The sequence below is a fragment of the Protopterus annectens genome, chromosome 3.part1 (genome assembly GCF_019279795.1).
Source record: "Protopterus annectens isolate FY-2018-M chromosome 3.part1, PAN1.0, whole genome shotgun sequence".
Lineage (NCBI taxonomy): Eukaryota > Metazoa > Chordata > Ceratodontiformes > Protopteridae > Protopterus > Protopterus annectens.
In genome coordinates, this window is record NC_056732.1 from 50,604,907 (window position 1) to 50,621,576 (window position 16,670).

The 16,670-nt window shown below is 41.3% G+C and overlaps 1 protein-coding gene across 4 annotated transcripts in view; it reads right to left on the reverse strand.

The window, feature by feature from the left end:
• Positions 1–16,670, reverse strand: part of RAD54B (RAD54 homolog B) — a 1,676,581-nt gene that overhangs the window by 258,237 nt on the left and 1,401,674 nt on the right. For all 4 annotated transcript variants that reach the window (XM_044066559.1, XM_044066560.1, XM_044066556.1 and 1 more), the window contains exon 11: positions 12,701–12,876. In XM_044066559.1, the coding sequence (XP_043922494.1) occupies positions 12,701–12,876 (176 nt within the window). The remainder of the gene's footprint in view (positions 1–12,700; positions 12,877–16,670) is intronic.

Genomic DNA, 16,670 nt, shown 5'->3' on the forward strand with positions numbered 1-16,670 from the left:
TCCAGGGATGTGCACAGCATTCTGACCAAACAAGGGAAAGCTTCCCTGTTCCCCCTCACAGGACTGACAAGAGTGGCTCTCCCTTGCAGCTGCAGAGGACATGGCTAACCCTTGGTCCACAGTGGATGTAGGTACTACACCAGAGGGATCTGGGGAAAAGATGAATGGTCTGAGGTATAACAAACGGTCACAGCAGAGACACCCACCTGTGGCTAATTAAAATAGCAAGTCTGCTGTGGTGGCAAAAGCTGTGAGTTTAACTTTTTCTTTTTGCCACTAGAAGGACGACCGACAGTTAGACCAACAATTTGTCCCATGGTCATGTCGAAAATGGTGCCTCTTTCCTGGGGAAAACAAACAGCAACAGCAAGTAAAAATTTAAAGTCTTTAAAAGTCACTTTTTTTCACACAAAACAGTAAAAAGCACTTTAAAATACCTTTCAAGCTCCCAAAGTACACTAAACACAACTTCTCCAAAGAAAAAAATGTTTTTTAAATACTTCAAATTACTTTTAAACTGACAGGAAAAAAGAGCACTCTCGTTTAAAAGTACAATACAGACTCATAACAGTCTATTAAAACACAAACTCCTAGCTTTAAAATAACTTTTCAGGAGAAGAAAGTGTTAATAATCAATAAAAATAATTGACCGTAAGGTTTTTCCTCCCAAAGGAAAATCATCTGTCGAGCACAGGAACAGACAAGCCGACCACTGATCCTCATAAGTCTCAAAGGAGCGTACTCTTTTGGCAGCAGTACAGCTCTGAAGGGCTTCATACCCAACCTTGTCTTTTAGTCAGGTCAGCCAAAAGACATAGCAAAATGAATGAGACTCTGAACGTTCTGTAAAAGTGGGGACAGTGAAATACAAAAGTAGACCTGAAAATGCAAAGATAAGTGACATCACAAATGAAATAGAAACTGAACACAATGACCTGATCTTGGTACTTAGACTAATAAAAAGTCATTTTCAGACTAAAGCTGACACTTTGTGTATGCAGAGTGAAATAGAACAGTGGTGGCAGGAATTAAAAAAAAGATTAATAACTTGCTGTTTGGTGTAGAAGAAGAATATCAGTGGGTGCACATGTGACGATGAGTTGGGTAAACAGATGACTCCAAGAGACTGAAAATAAAGTCAAGACCTGTACACAGACTCATTCTCACAATGATGAAGTGGCCCAGCTTATTCAACAAAAGAAACCTGAAAGGGTACATGACAGGAAAGAGCTGACACTGATCACCGAGGAACTCTAAAAGGCCATTTGCAGAGAAATACAGGAATGCAGTAAGTGACAAGAGTACACTTTAGTCAACACATCCAAATGGTGGAACAAAACTGCCAATAGAAGGAAAACCTTATTAATATGCTGCAGGAAGAAAAGAGAACGCTGCATTGCAAACTGAATGAGAAAAACGATTCAATTCTCGAGCTAACCACTGAATGAAAACGTTTGGAAGCTGAAAATAAAATCCAAAATAAATCCTTTGAGAAAGTACACAGCAAATTAAAACAATGTCGGACAGCCTGTATTTCTCACACTGAGCTACTTAAAAGTAATACTGCTGTAACATAATTCCCTCTCACAACAGAGACATTACAATAACTTTCTAAAGCTAAGAGATGTGACTAATACAGAGAACAGAAAGAGACAGCATCCGAAAACTACAGAAACTGCTGAACAGAACTGTACTGAAGGCTAAACCCAGATAGCCTAGTACCTACCTATGAACCTATACCTTTACTGAAATAAGCCTGTGAGAGCAGTATGCAAATTTAACAACCCTTGCAAATGCCTTAAGATATGTTATAATAGTCAAACATAAATAGCTTATTAACATTTAATAACTTACAGTTTTCCCCTAGGTCTCATTTATATATTGTGTCGAGGCCTTCCTTGCCTATGCCTCTGGCCTTAATTCAGTCTATTTTCTTTAGGAACATTACTAAGGAAGTGATCACAGGGACCATAAAAGGCGTGGCTATATATACCTTTACATTTACACTTGCAGCTCTTTTCAGTCTTTATGCGTACTTAGGTTCATAGGTAGGTACTAGGCTATCGGCCCTAGGGCCTATACAAGCCTAGCCATAACGATTCCCTGGCTATTGCTTCCCACAAATATTTACTTTCCTGGACCCCTGTCTAGCAGGGCTACTGATGTGATTCCCTGGGGTGAATTTCCTATCTCCCATCCAATCGTCAAGGTTCCTCTTAAAGAGGGCCATTGAGGCGTTCTGCCTGACATGTATGGGCAGCCTACTCCAGAGTATGGGGAGTCTCTGGGCAGGAACCTATCCCTTCAGCATGTTCTATTCATCGTGATGACAAGGTTAAGATCCCTGGAGCATGTGGCTCGGAGGGATTGGGATTTCTTTAAGTGTAGCATGTCCAACAACTCTGGGTTTGACATGGCCTTGTATGTTAGGCAGAGATTGCCTCCGAGTAGGCGATATGCGACAGTATAGCTGGAGTTTCTTTAGATGGTCAGCATAAGGCATCTGCTTTAGGCCTGTAATTATTTTTGAGAGGTATTTCTACGGCCTTTCTAGTTGTTGCAGATGTCTTGTGAGGTACATACCAAACGGGGCATTGTATTCTATAATGGGTCTAATGAGGGATGAGTACAGAGGGACAATGACCTCCTTTTTTCTGGATGAAAAGCCCTTAGTGCTGAGGTGTGCCACGTAGAAGGATTTTCTAACCGCTGTGGCTATGTGGTTATCAATGGTGAGACCACTGTCCACCTGTGTCCCTAGGTCTCTTATCACACTTTCGGTGTTTAGTGTACTGCCACCTATGAGGTAGTTCACAGGTGCATGTTTTTTCCCAAAGGGGACAACTATACATTTTTTGGCATTTAGCTTGAGCTCATGGCTCTGACACCAGGCATCTGTTTCGGTAAGGCCCTTTTGTAGTATATCCACATAATTTGGGGATTCAATAATGGCTCACAGCTTGCAGTCATCTGCGAACATTGTAAGCCGGAGTTCCTTAGTGTTGGCCTGTACTTCAGAGAATTAGATGCCAAACAAGAGTGGTCCCAGGACAGAACCCTGCAGTACACCACTTGTTACTTGTCTGGAGCTGGATTTTGAGTCGGCTACTTTTACAGTGTGTGTTCTGCCAGTAAGCCAGTTTGCAACTCATCGAATGACGTAAGGATTAATGCCCACCTTAGTACGTTTATCTATGATTCCAGAGTGGGGGATAGTGTCGAAAGCCTTGGCGAGGTCCAAGTAGGCTGTGTGAACCACCTTACCCTCGTCCATGGCTCTGGAGACTGATTCGAAGAAGTCGATCAAGTTCAGGAGACAAGATTGGCCCTTCAAGAACCCAAACTGGGTGGGGTCCAGTGTTTGAAGGTTGCCAATGTCTTTGTTTAGAAGTTCCATGATAATATGTTCCATGGTCTTGGAGATCAGGCTCGTTAGACTAATGGGATGGTAGTTCTCGGGATCCAAAGTGGATCTCCCCTTGTGGAGAGGAATGACTGTAGCTGTGCACCACTCTGTGGGCACAAAGCCTGAAGTGAGGCTATGATTAAATATGACACACAGGTGAGGTGCCAGCTCATGCAGTACACAGCCCGGGATGTTGTCTGGTCCCATGGATGCTGTATTCTTGGCTTTGGAGAGCGCGTTTTTTACCTGAGTGGCCGTGATTACCGGAATTAGGCATTCTTTCGGTATTGAGATGGGCCCTTTAGGGGGTGAGAGGGAGGCAAAGTTGGCGCTGAATCTATCTGCCAGGGTATTGGCAATATCCTTTGGATCAGTATATCTAGTGCCATTCTGCTGTAGCTCAGAGCAGATCTGAGTATTGCCATTTAGATTCTTGACATAGCTATAGAATGCCTTGTGGTTGTCTTTAGAATCTTTGGCAATTTTGTTTTCGTAGCTAGCTTTGGAAGATTTTATAAGGGATCTCAGCTTTCGAATGAGGCTGGTGAGGGAGTTTTTTGAATTCTGGGCTCTTCCTCTTTTCTGCAACAGTTTCTCCCTTCTGTTGTACAGCTTGTTTATGGCAAGGGGACCACCAGATTGGCTTCCTTTTTTTAGAGGACAGGGTCTTGGTTCTATTTGGGATGGCTCGGTCCATGCACTAGTGAATGTGTTCGTACAGCACCTTAGTGTAGAATTCAGCAGTTGAACTTCCAGTTCCCATCTGCATGGGTGTCATGAAGTTTGTTATTTCTGACTTGAGAAGCATGAAGTTGGCTTTGGAAAAGTTTTTTTAAGGAGGTTTCCTTAAAGGGGGGTGGGATGTGAATGTCAAGGGTGATTAGCTTATGGTCTGATCTGAGCAAAGAGGGGTTGATGACTGGTGTGGAGCATTGATCTCCCATGTTGGTAATGACCAGGTCTAGAATATTGGTACCCCTGGTGGGACTATGAATTAGTTGCTCTAGGGTGTTGGAATTTATGAATTCCAAGAACCGTTGAGCAAAGGTGTTGGTACTGGAGTAGTTTTCCCAGTTAATGGCAGGGTAGTTGGAATCACCCAGTATTAGAGTGTTTGGTTGTATCTTAATATTTTCCAGTACGTTTAGAAAGGTGCAGTGAGAATCTTGGGGCATGGTGGGGGATCTGTAGCAAGCTACAATTTGTACTGCAGTTTTACCTAGTGTTAGTTGCACCTGGAGAATTTCAGATGCATTGTGCCTAGCAACCAGCCTGGAGGTGTGAATATCCTTGGTGAATATGGACACTCTTCCACCTTTAGTATTTCGGTCCTGGTTTGGTGGCTGAAAAGTGTGGTATGAGTTACAGCCTGGTATTGCAGGGGTGCTCTCTGGAGCTTTGAACCAGGTCTCAGTTACTGCACAGATATCGATGTTCTCCACTTTTAGGAGATACTTGAAAGAGTGCATCTTGAGGTTTAGACTTCTAGCATTGAGTAGCATTGCCTTCAGATTTTGCTTGCTTGTACCCATTACGGTTCACAGGTTCATAGATTAGTACTAAGCTAACCGCCCTTGTGAGCCATTTTAAGCCTAGCCAATTATCCCTTGTGAGACTCAAACCCTGCACCTTGTGTTTTTAAGGCAAACACCTTAACCATTAGGCCACCCTCCCAAAACCGGTGGTAGTTTTGTCCTTTGAACCTTGCCTAAAAAAGGCACTATAGGAGTGGCAAGAGCCTTAGCCAGTAACCTGAATCCCAGGGGCGAGAGGTGCAAACCATCTCTTGCAAAGCATCATGGTTTGTCGATCATGTCGTCCCAGGCAGACAGATACTGGATCCCCTTTGAATGACACCAGAAGCTTGGGCAATTACTGAAGTCAATCATTTTGTCCTTATACTGTGGTATCATTCTGGGCGATAGCAGGATGCTACTCAGGGCTAGGGTCATACCTGCCTGGGCTACATGATCCGAGAGCTCTTCCATGTCTCTTTTCATGTAATCCAGGGAGGTACATCTCAAGTCATTCACTCCATATTTGTACCTGTTGTGGAGTGACTTGAGTGCATGCGTTATGTGGAGGATCCTTGCACCCGACAGGCAACTAACTGTAATTTTCTCCTTATAGTGCCCACCTCCTCAAATCAAGCACAGTTGCACATGGTAACCCTAGTGTAACCTCCCAAATCAAGCAGAGCTGCACACGATAATCCTGGTATAAACTTATGCTTACACTTCCAATCATGAAGACTAGTCTTGAAGGTAGAGAAAGTAGTAGTTCATTTGACTTCTACTGGTAACTCATTTCACAAGCTGGGAATATGATGAGTTAGGAATTTATCCCTCCAGCGAGTCCTACTTAAATCTGGGTCCCTAGTACAGGTGTTTGTAGCACCACTGGTTTTGTGAAGAAAGAGGAAGTCAAACCAGACCTGGGTTTTTCATGTCTGGAAAAGTGAGGCACATGTCACCATTGAACAGATGTGAGTTGTGTTAATCTACTGGGGCATTTGAAGGGTGTAAGACCTTATAATTTTTATGGTTAGAAATTGTTGAGGTCTTTCCAGTTCAGTGATATACTCGGATCTGTACAAATGGGGGAGAATGCATTTGATGATGAGTCTGATAAGGGAAGAGTACAGTGGTAAGATGACTTTTTTGAATCTTGAAGAAATTCCCATGGAAATTAACTGGACCAGGTTACTGACTATGATGGCAGGATGATGATGGAATGAGAGAGTTGTCCATATAAGTATTCATATCTCCTATGACCAATCTGTTTGAAGGGGAGCACTACTTATACCATATTTAGTAGGAATAGCTTTATCGCTGAACGCTACCAAGCTGCACTTTTTTTTTTTTAAACTTGAGACCGTTTCAAGACACCAGGTATGTACGTAATCCAGCCCTTTTTGGAGCAGTTTAGTATCAATCCATGAGAGCTTAACAGTACGTAATTTGCAGTCATCAGCAAATTTTGTCAGCCATCCTTCATGGATATTGACTTGGATACCTGCAAAATAAATGTCAAAAAGGAGAGGGCCCAAAACTGATCCTTGTGGTGCTCCACTTATCAGAATCTTGCATTAATACACCTCTTGAGAGGGTATGACAACTTTTACTAGGCATGTGATGGCCAGTCAGTTTGCAATACAGTGGACAGCACAGAAGGTTACATAAAGTTTGTCTAACATTTCAGTAATACCGGTGTGGGAGGAAATTATAACCAAGTTAAGACATACGAAATGTGCACTGTCTTACTTTTGGTCATAGCTGCTGTAACCCTTTCAAAAAAGTTTACTGGGTTATGTAGACAGTACCTGCACTTCTCAAAACTAAACCGATTTACTCCTTCACTTTTTGACAAGACTAAACAAAGATCTGTAATTCCCTTTGGTATCTGCACCAAACTTCAGTTTGTTCTCTGCTTTGTATTTTTAATATTGTGCTTAAGTTCCTTGCCGGAATGTTTCAGTGTAGAACTGAGGTAGGGAGACAGGGATTTCTTACAACTTTCGTTGTTCTCCTTCTTCTGTTATACAGTTTATGTGGAAAGGAGGTAGGGAGATCGAGATTTCTTACCACTTTCGTTGTTCTCCTTCTTCTGTTATACAGTTTATGTGGAACTGAGGTAGGGAGATCAGGATTTCTTACCACTTTCGTTCTTCTTCTTCTGTTATACAGTTTATGTGGAACTGAGGTAGGGAGATAGGGATTTCTTACCACTTTCGTTGTTCTCCTTCTGTTATACAGTTTATGTGGAACTGTGGTAGGGAAATAGGGATTTATTACCACTTTCGTTGTTCTCCTTCTGTTATACAGTTTATGTAGAACTGAGGTAGGGAGATCAGGATTTATTACCACTTTTGTTGTTCTCCTTCTTCGGTTATAGAGTTTATGTGGAACTGAGGTAGGAAGATCGGGATTTCTTACCACTTTTGTTGTTCTCCTTCTTCTGTTATACACTTTATGTGGAACTGAGGTAGGGAAATAGGGATTTCTTACCACTTTTGTTGTTCTCCTTCTGTTATACAGTTTATGTGGAACTGAGGTAGGGAGATCGGGATTTCTTACCACATTCGTTGTTCTTCTTCTGTTACACAGTTTATGTAGAACTGAGGTAGGGAGATCGGGATTTCTTACCACTTTCGTTGTTCTCCTTCTGTTATACACTTTATGTGGAACTGAGGTAGGGAGATAGGGATTTATTACCACTTTCATTGTTCTTCTTCTGTTACACAGTTTATGTGGAACTGAGGTAGGGAGATTGGGATTTCTTACCACTTTCGTTGTTCTTCTTCTGTTATACAGTTTATGTGGAACTGAGGTAGGGAGATAGGGATTTCTTACCACTTTCGTTGTTCTCCTTCTGTTATACAGTTTATGTAGAACTGAGGTAGGGAGATCGGGATTTATTACCACTTTTGTTATTCTCCTTCGGTTATAGAGTTTATGTGGAACTGAGGTAGGAAGATCGGGATTTCTTACCACTTTTGTTGTTCTCCTTCTGTTATACAGTTTATGTGGAACTGAGGTAGGGAGATCGGGATTTCTTACCACTTTCGTTCTTCTGTTACACAGTTTATGTGGAACTGAGGTAGGGAGATCAGGATTTCTTACCACTTTCGTTCTTCTCCTTCTTCTGTTATACAGTTTATGTGGAACTGAGGTAGGGAGATCGGGATTTCTTACCACTTTTGTTGTTCTCCTTCTTCGGTTATACAGTTTATGTGGAACTGAGGTAGGGAGATCGGGATTTCTTACCACTTTCATTGTTCTCCTTCTTCTGTTATACAGTTTATGTGGAGCTGAGGTAGGGATTTCTTACCACTTTTGTTGTTCTCCTTCTGTTATACAGTTTATGTGGAACTGTGGTAGGGAAATAGGGATTTATTACCACTTTCGTTGTTCTCCTTCTGTTATACAGTTTATGTGGAACTGTGGTAGGGAAATAGGGATTTATTACCACTTTCGTTGTTCTCCTTCTGTTATACAGTTTATGTAGAACTGAGGTAGGGAGATCGGGATTTATTACCACTTTTGTTGTTCTCCTTCTTCGGTTATAGAGTTTATGTGGAACTGAGGTAGGAAGATCGGGATTTCTTAACACTTTTGTTGTTCTCCTTCGGTTATACAGTTTATGTGGAACTGAGGTAGGGAGATCGGGATTTCTTACCACTTTCATTGTTCTCCTTCTTCTGTTATACAGTTTATGTGGAGCTGAGGTAGGGATTTCTTACCACTTTTGTTGTTCTCCTTCTGTTATACAGTTTATGTGGAACTGAGGTAGGGAGATCAGGATTTCTTACCACTTTCATTGTTCTCCTTCTTCTGTTATACAGTTTATGTGGAACTGAGGTAGGTAGATCGGGATTTCTTACCACTTTTGTTGTTCTCCTTCGGTTATACTGTTTATGTGGAACTGAGGTAGGGAGATCGGGATTTCTTACCACTTTCATTGTTCTCCTCCTTCTGTTATACAGTTTATGTGGAGCTGAGGTAGGGATTTCTTACCACTTTCGTTGTTCTCCTTCTTCTGTTATACAGTTTATGTGGAACTGAGGTAGGGAGATCGGGATTTCTTACCACTTTCATTGGTCTCCTTCTTCTGTTATACAGTTTATGTGGAACTGAGGTAGGGAGATAGGGATTTCTTACCACTTTCGTTGCTCTCCTTCCGTTATACAGTTTATGTGGAACTGAGGTAGGGAGATCGGGATTTCTTACCACTTTCGTTGTTCTCCTTCTTCTGTTATACAGTTTATGTGGAACTGAAGTAGGGAGCTAGGGATTTCTTAACACTTTCGTTGTTCTCCTTCTGTTATACAGTTTATGGGGAACTGAGGTAGGGAGATCGGGATTTCTTACCACTTTCATTGTTCTCCTTCTTCTGTTATACACTTTAGGTGGAATTGAGGTAGGGAGATCGGGATTTCTAACCACTTTTGTTGTTCTCCTCCTGTTATACAGTTTCTGTGGAACTGAGGTAGGGAGATCGGGATTTCTAACCACTTTCATTGTTCTCCTTCTTTGGTTATACAGTTTATGTGGAACTGAGGTAGGGAGATCGGGATTTCTTACCACTTTCGTTGTTCTCCTTCTGTTATACAGTTTATGTGGAACTGAGGTAGGGAGATAGGGATTTCCTACCACTTTCGTTGTTCTCCTTCTGTTATACAGTTTATGTGGAACTGAGGTAGTGAGATCAGGATTTCTTACCACTTTCGTTGTTCTCATTCGGTTATACAGTTTATGTGGAACTGAGGTAGGGAGATCGGGATTTCTTACCACTTTTGTTGTTTGTTCTCCTTCTTCGGTTATACAGTTTATGTGGAACTGAGGTAGGGAGATCGGGATTTCTTACCACTTTCGTTGTTCTCCTTCTGTTATACAGTTTATGTGGAACTGAGGTAGGGAGATCGGGATTTCTTACCACTTTCGTTGTTCTCCTTCTGTTATACAGTTTATTAGTACAGGAGTTTCACCACAGAAGTTTATTTCTGAATTTACTACAATGTTTAGGACATCTGGGTATAGAATTTTCTATGCAGCTGTTTAGATGCAGGTAAAAATTAGAGGTGAATGTGGCAGCCCTCTCAGTTTATCCATTTGTGCGGGGTTATTGGGAAATTTGTATAAATTTTCTACAAACTGAAGTATTTCTGACCTGGAGAAGTCCTTAAAGATTGCTCATTTGGAGGGGCGGGTGGCACCATTAAGCCTAGCAGAGAAAGTAATTGATTTGTGGTCAGATTTAAGCAGGGATGAGGAGATTTTCTGGTGGGGTACAGGCAGGAGACCGGGTGGTAAGGACCAGGTCAGGGATATTAGAGCCTCTACTGGGTAGCCTTACAATTTGTTCCAGTGCAGTGGTATTAACAGAGTCTAGGAAATGCTGAACATATTCATTGTTAAAGGTGCAAGTGTGCCAGTCAGTGCTTGGATAAATGAAGTCTCCTAGAAAGAAGGTATTTGGTTTGGTATTTAACCCCTCAGTGGTATCAAGGCAAGTTCCATGACCTTTGAGGGGCATTGATGTGTATCTGCAGCTACAAATGAAAGTGGTTGGATTTGTTAAGGGTAATTTAGATCTTCAGGAACATCAGGTTAGGGCTGTGGGTAATCTGATATGAGATGATGGTATTTCTGATAAATACAGATACTGCCCTACAGTTACTCAAGGGCTTGAAGGCATGACACATGCTATACTATAGTACAGACAGAGCACTGGCATTGCACTGAAATCACGTCTCAGTAATTACACAGATACAGTGGATATAAAAAGTTTACATACCCCTGTTAAAATGACAGGTTTCTGTGATATAAAAAGGGAGACCGCAATAAATAATTTCAAAACTTTTCCCATCTTTAATGTGACCTACAACCTCTACAATTCAATTAAAAAAGGAAGTGAATCTAGAATACAAGCAACTCATAACTTTGTAACTCTCAAAATAGATCACGTGGAAAGGGAAATCCAAAGTTGCACTGGAAAATGTGGGTATAAATAAATACCTATAGGAAAAGTAGCTGACTGGAGGCATCTGTGGGGTAAAACTGAGTAACATGTGTGGACGACGTTTGGGGAGCCAAATAACTCAGTGTTAGGACCCCAGCCGCTCTTAATCATTGCAGCAGATTTCAAATTGGACTCTCAAGTGCTTTTACAAAATATGTAGATGATTCAAAATCACTATTAAAGATGAAACATCTCAGGCATGTGGCAGCAAGAAACAAGGAGGCCGCAAAAGCATCAGTGAGACATTATACCACGGAAACCTAATATAAAGGGACACATTCAAAAGTATCATAAAATGTAAGACGGACTATGAATTCTCAATATGTTCCTCGTGTAAAAGACAACATAGGAACAGGACTGAACCAGTGCAGAGAAGGTATACCATGAAACTGAGGAGAATGAGATCTTCCTTATGAAGACAGATTAAAAGCACTGGAGAGACAGTCCAAAGTAAAAAAAAAAAAAACAGAAAGTGAGATGATCTGACTCAAATGTATAAAGCTTTAAAAATAAAGTATTGTTTGAAAATGTACTACAAAAAAGTGTATGAAAGAGTTAAGAGGAAAACAGAAAACAGCAGATAAAGAAAAGACATTATAAACTACAGCTAACAGCAGTGAAGGAATGAGGGTATGCAGTGCCTATAGAACTTAAAGCACACGATACTTTGCAGGATCCTGGTGGCGCAGAGGGATAAGGCCCTATGACCTAAGTGACCTAGGTTAGATTAGCTGCTCAGGCAAATGACAGGAAGGAAAGCTGAGAATGGACCATGCCTATTCCTGGGGGGGGGGGGTTGGTGATTATGGCTACTCCAGTGTAGTGCAGAGGTTTTTGCACTTATCACTGATAAGCAGCGATCAGTCGGAAGGGGTGTGTTTTGTGGCTGCCAAAGATGGTGACAGTAGCTCCTGTCTGTGCATACAAAGGAGCATGGAGCATGCATGCATAGGCATAGTCTGAGCACAGGCAGCCCTTGCAGTGAAGCAGATGAGCACGTCAACACAGGGGTTAGGGTTACGATATACACACAATGCTTTCATGGATGGGATGCAAGCAAGAGTACAAAATACCTCCCATGCATGTAAGAATGAAAGGTATTCTTGGCAACACAAGACCATCTTGGGTGAATCTTGAGGCAGAGTTCCCACTGTAAGGGAACAAAGGCCAGTATGCCACCTGGGGGTCGGATGAATAAATGACAGGCAAAAGACACAGGGAAAAACACTTGACAGGAACATAAGGCATTCAGTGGTAAATAAAGAGAGAAACTGGTCAGGTTACGACAAAGTATTTCTTGTATCTAAACAGCTTCTGTGTTCAATGTTCGACCTTTGATAAAAGGATGAAGGCCAAGTTAGCAGCTTCTCAAGTCCCAAACATTACTTCACGATGGGAATTCATGAAATAAAAGCACTAAGCTCTGCTTATTTTATCTACCAACAGAGAGTAGCACCTGCAATCTGACAGCACTGCAACTGCTGTGTGGTTCGATATACTCGAGAAGTGGGCCCCACATCTAGCTCTGCAGGCATGAAGTAGAACAAGAGCGATCAGAGCTGTAGATGTGTATACATCTGGGAGTGCAGCTTCTTTCAAAGTCAGGTTATTTCTATGGGAGACACTGGTACTAAAAATTATTAAGGACTGTTTTTTTTTTTTTTTTTTTTTTTTAATCTGTAGCAGAAGGCAGGTCACTGCTACCCTTGTTAGGAAAATGTGTTACTTATTTGAGGTTATGACATAATAAATCAAAATAGAACTACTACTAACCGTTCTGCTGGGCCCCGTCCATGAATGGCTGCCAGCAGCTGAGATAACACTTGTAACTTTCCGGAATCTTTTTCAGCACATTGATCAGGATTAAAATCTTCAGGGAATAAGTCAGCCACACCTTCATACAAGGTGTTTTCCATTGCTTCATCATTTTTCTGAACTGCTTCTTTTTTCTAAATTACAAACAAAACATAAATGTCAGTGAAACGCAGCTTGTTGTCTAACTACTGTACAACAGCAATATGAATTGTAACATGTTTCACGGTAGTACAGTGCTAATATTGTGTCTTTCAGGAAGCAAAGTATAAGGTAGTGTAAATGCAATACACATAACCAGCTTTTCTACTGTAAAAATGTCCTGTAAATTAAAAATCAGTGGCAGTATAAAGGAGTCAGCCATCCATACATTGTGGGCTTCCTTTCAATTTTCCAATTCTCCTTTCTTTACATAAATGAATTACTTACTGAAATTCATTAATGGACAAAGAAGCTCAAAACAGGAGCAACTACATGCAAATAGAATGCCTAATATCACAAATAAAACAATGCATAGCAAATGTTTTAATCTAGAAATTGTCTTGTGACAAGCACGTAGGTTTAGATGTGTTTTTTAAATTTTTTTCTCAAAACTGTTATCTGGAAACATTTGTCATTACAGAGGACAAGTGTTTTAGCGCTTACAGTACCACATACCGTGGTACAAAGTTAAGAAAAAAAAAATATGACCAACCCACTTTAACAAAAAAATAAATGGAATAATGCTTAGGAAGAGAAACAAGTTTTAACGGAGGGAAGGAAATGAGAGACTTATGAAATGTTGGGGTAAATGAAAATTGTTAACGAAAAAACCTGTACTGTACGACAACAATAATGGAAACTGTTGCTAAGTTTTTCTGTTAATGTAATGATCTCAAGTTGCAGATTAAAATGTGATGATTTACTAATATGTTTTAAAATGTAAATTACAGAATATTCGTCTGGCCATTCATACTTTGTGACAAAGAACTGCATAATGAGAGATAAGTGATGCAGTAAGAGGGATAATTCCAGGCAACCTGGGTAAGTTTTACCTGTCAAGTGGTACTAATGCTTGCATAATTAGCCCTAAAGGTTTCCAAAGATGGACTTCTTCCTACCACTTTTATTACTGCATACAGGAAAAGCAAGTTTGCAAAAACAAACCAAATGAATGTACAGTATTGCTTACAGAACCCTTGCAGGTGCTTAAACTAGAGGAGTGTGCGCACCTACACGATACAGACAATAGTGAGGTACTGACTGAAATAAATTAATCTAAATAAATCATAAGTACTGATGGCTGAAAGACAGGAATATGTATGTCCACTCTAACATTACAATGATTTCAAGATTTGTGGTTGTTCATCTTTTTTCTTTCAATGGACCATTTTTTAGAACAAGATTATAGATCTTTACATACAAAGTGACAGGTGGCAAGAAGAGGTGATTGCAGAATGGAGAAACAACAATCGACACAATATGTAAATAGTTTAACTAGTTGGGCAAAGATTTGTTTAAAGACAGTGAACCCTCGGGAGGCGAGGAATCACAGGTACTGGGACCTTGAACAGACAATGCATGGTTATTAAATTAATGTTTGTTATGAGGATGGCTTCATTAGAAAGGGGGAAGGTGGTTACAAGGGTGAAGTGTGGAAGTTACTTTGCTAATGCGGTATGTATAAGTTTCTATACTTCGAAGGCTGAGTAACAGGAAGGATAGTAGAAGGTCTACACACATCTTAACTGACAGACGGCTGACTTCTGCAAGTGCAGAGTAAAAAAAATATAAGTGAGGGTTTGATACTTTCAGATGAAATGACGCGAATATTTTATTTACATAAAGCAGTTACTATAATTACTCAGTGACTAGCTATTACAGGATGCAAGATGAAACACACTGTCAACTAAAAGCAGGAATGCAAAGTAATATATAATAAAATAAGCACAGCCTACATTTATTAGCTTTTATACTGAGCTAAAATACGACACCTATCTGTCCCTGAAGGAGTGACCTCAGCACAAGAATCTTGTAGTAATTGGCCGTTTTGGGCCATTTCTAGCTCTTTGAAGTTCCCTGCTTAAAAATCTGCTTTAAAGTTGCTCATAGCGCAGCATTGGCGGTTAATCTAGTTTAAACTATTTCTGGCTCCGCAAAGTCTACTCTTCAGTTTTTCCCTTAGAACTGCTCTACTTTCAATCTAAACTGTCTATTCTCTATCTAAAAAGCCCAGCACTTGCTCCTAAAGCATTTTTACACAGGTAAAGCACTTTTAAACAAAAAAGAAAGCACTACATCCAGACAATCCCCGTGAATACCCATTTCCCTATAGGTCCCTTCTGACTCAGTTACACAGCAATCCCTTACACTACTCTAGCATGTCGAAGGGTCAATTACTGGCGTCCTCTCCAGTTCAGCTGGTCAATCTGGGAATCTTGAGGCAATGTTACAACTGCTTCATGTACACAGACAACCCTCTCCTCCTCCCAACAAATACAAATATATGTGAGAGATGTGACTATATAGCCAAACTGGAGGCTGAGCTCCCTCGACTCAGTACTGGCAAAACCAGTCAGGAGGAGAAGGTAACCACACACACCACAAACCCAGTCTCACATAGACCTATAACAACTGCAAACCAAACACATAAACACACAAAAACATACTCTGAGGCTCTAATTAAAAATCTACCAAAACAACAGAGGCCTCCAAAGCAGACATCCAAGCAACCACGACCTCAAAACATAGCACATGCAACACATAGTTCACAAAGTCAGTGTGCCAAACAGTCACAGCCCTTAAGGCCAAACAAAATGCCTGATACACTTGTAATAGGCGACTCCATAGTCAGACACACTGACGTCCCGCTCACCAGACTGAACAAGGAAAAGGTTACAATAAGCTGCCTGTCGGGCACTAGAATCTGCCACATAACACAAGCACTCAGGTCACTCCAAAGCAAGTACAAATATGACTCCGTCATTGTCCATGCCGGTGTGAATGACATGAGACGTACCTCCCTGGACTACATGAAAACAGACATAGAGGAGCTCTCTGATCATGTAGCCCAGGCCAGTATGACCCTGACCCTGAGCAGCATCTTACCCTCACCAAGAATGATACCTCAGTACAAAGACAAAATGATCAGCTTAAACAATTGGCTCAATTACTGGTGTCATTCAAAGGGGATCCAATGTCTGTCTGCTTGGGATGACATGCTTGACAAGCCATGCTGCTTCGCAAGGGACGGCTTGCACCTATCACCCCTGGGCTTCCGGATATTGGCCAAGGCTCTTGCCACCCCCATAGTGCCTTTTTTAGGCAAGGCTCAAAAGACAAACCCACCTCCCTAGAAAACACAAGTGGAAAAAAACTAAGGGTAATGCTGCTCAACGCCAGAAGTCTAAACCTCAAAATGCACGCTCTCGAAGCCCTCCTCAGTATGGAGAACATTGATGCCTGTGCAGTGACTGAAACCTGCTTCAAGGCTCCTGAGAGCACCCCAGCACTACAAGGTTATACCTCATATCATGCTTTTCGGCCCCAAAACTTGGACCAAACCACAAAAGGAGGGGGAGTATCCATATTCATCAAAGATACCCACACCTCCAGGTTAGTGGCAACGCACGAAGCTTCGGAGTCCATCCATGTGCAACTAACCATAGGCAAAACTGCCCTACAGTTTGTAGCATGCTACAGACCACCCTTTCAAACTCAGGAACCCCACTCAGCCTTCCTGAAGACACTGGAGAGTATGAATGTCTCTCCAAATACCATCATATTGTGAGACTTCAACTACCCAAACATAGACTGGGAGCATTACTCAAGCCCCAACACCCTAGCCCAAAGGTTCCTAGAATTCATAAACTCAAATGCGATGGAACAACTAGTCACCACTCCCACAAGAGGAGATAATATACTAGACCTGATCATCACAAACATGGGGACA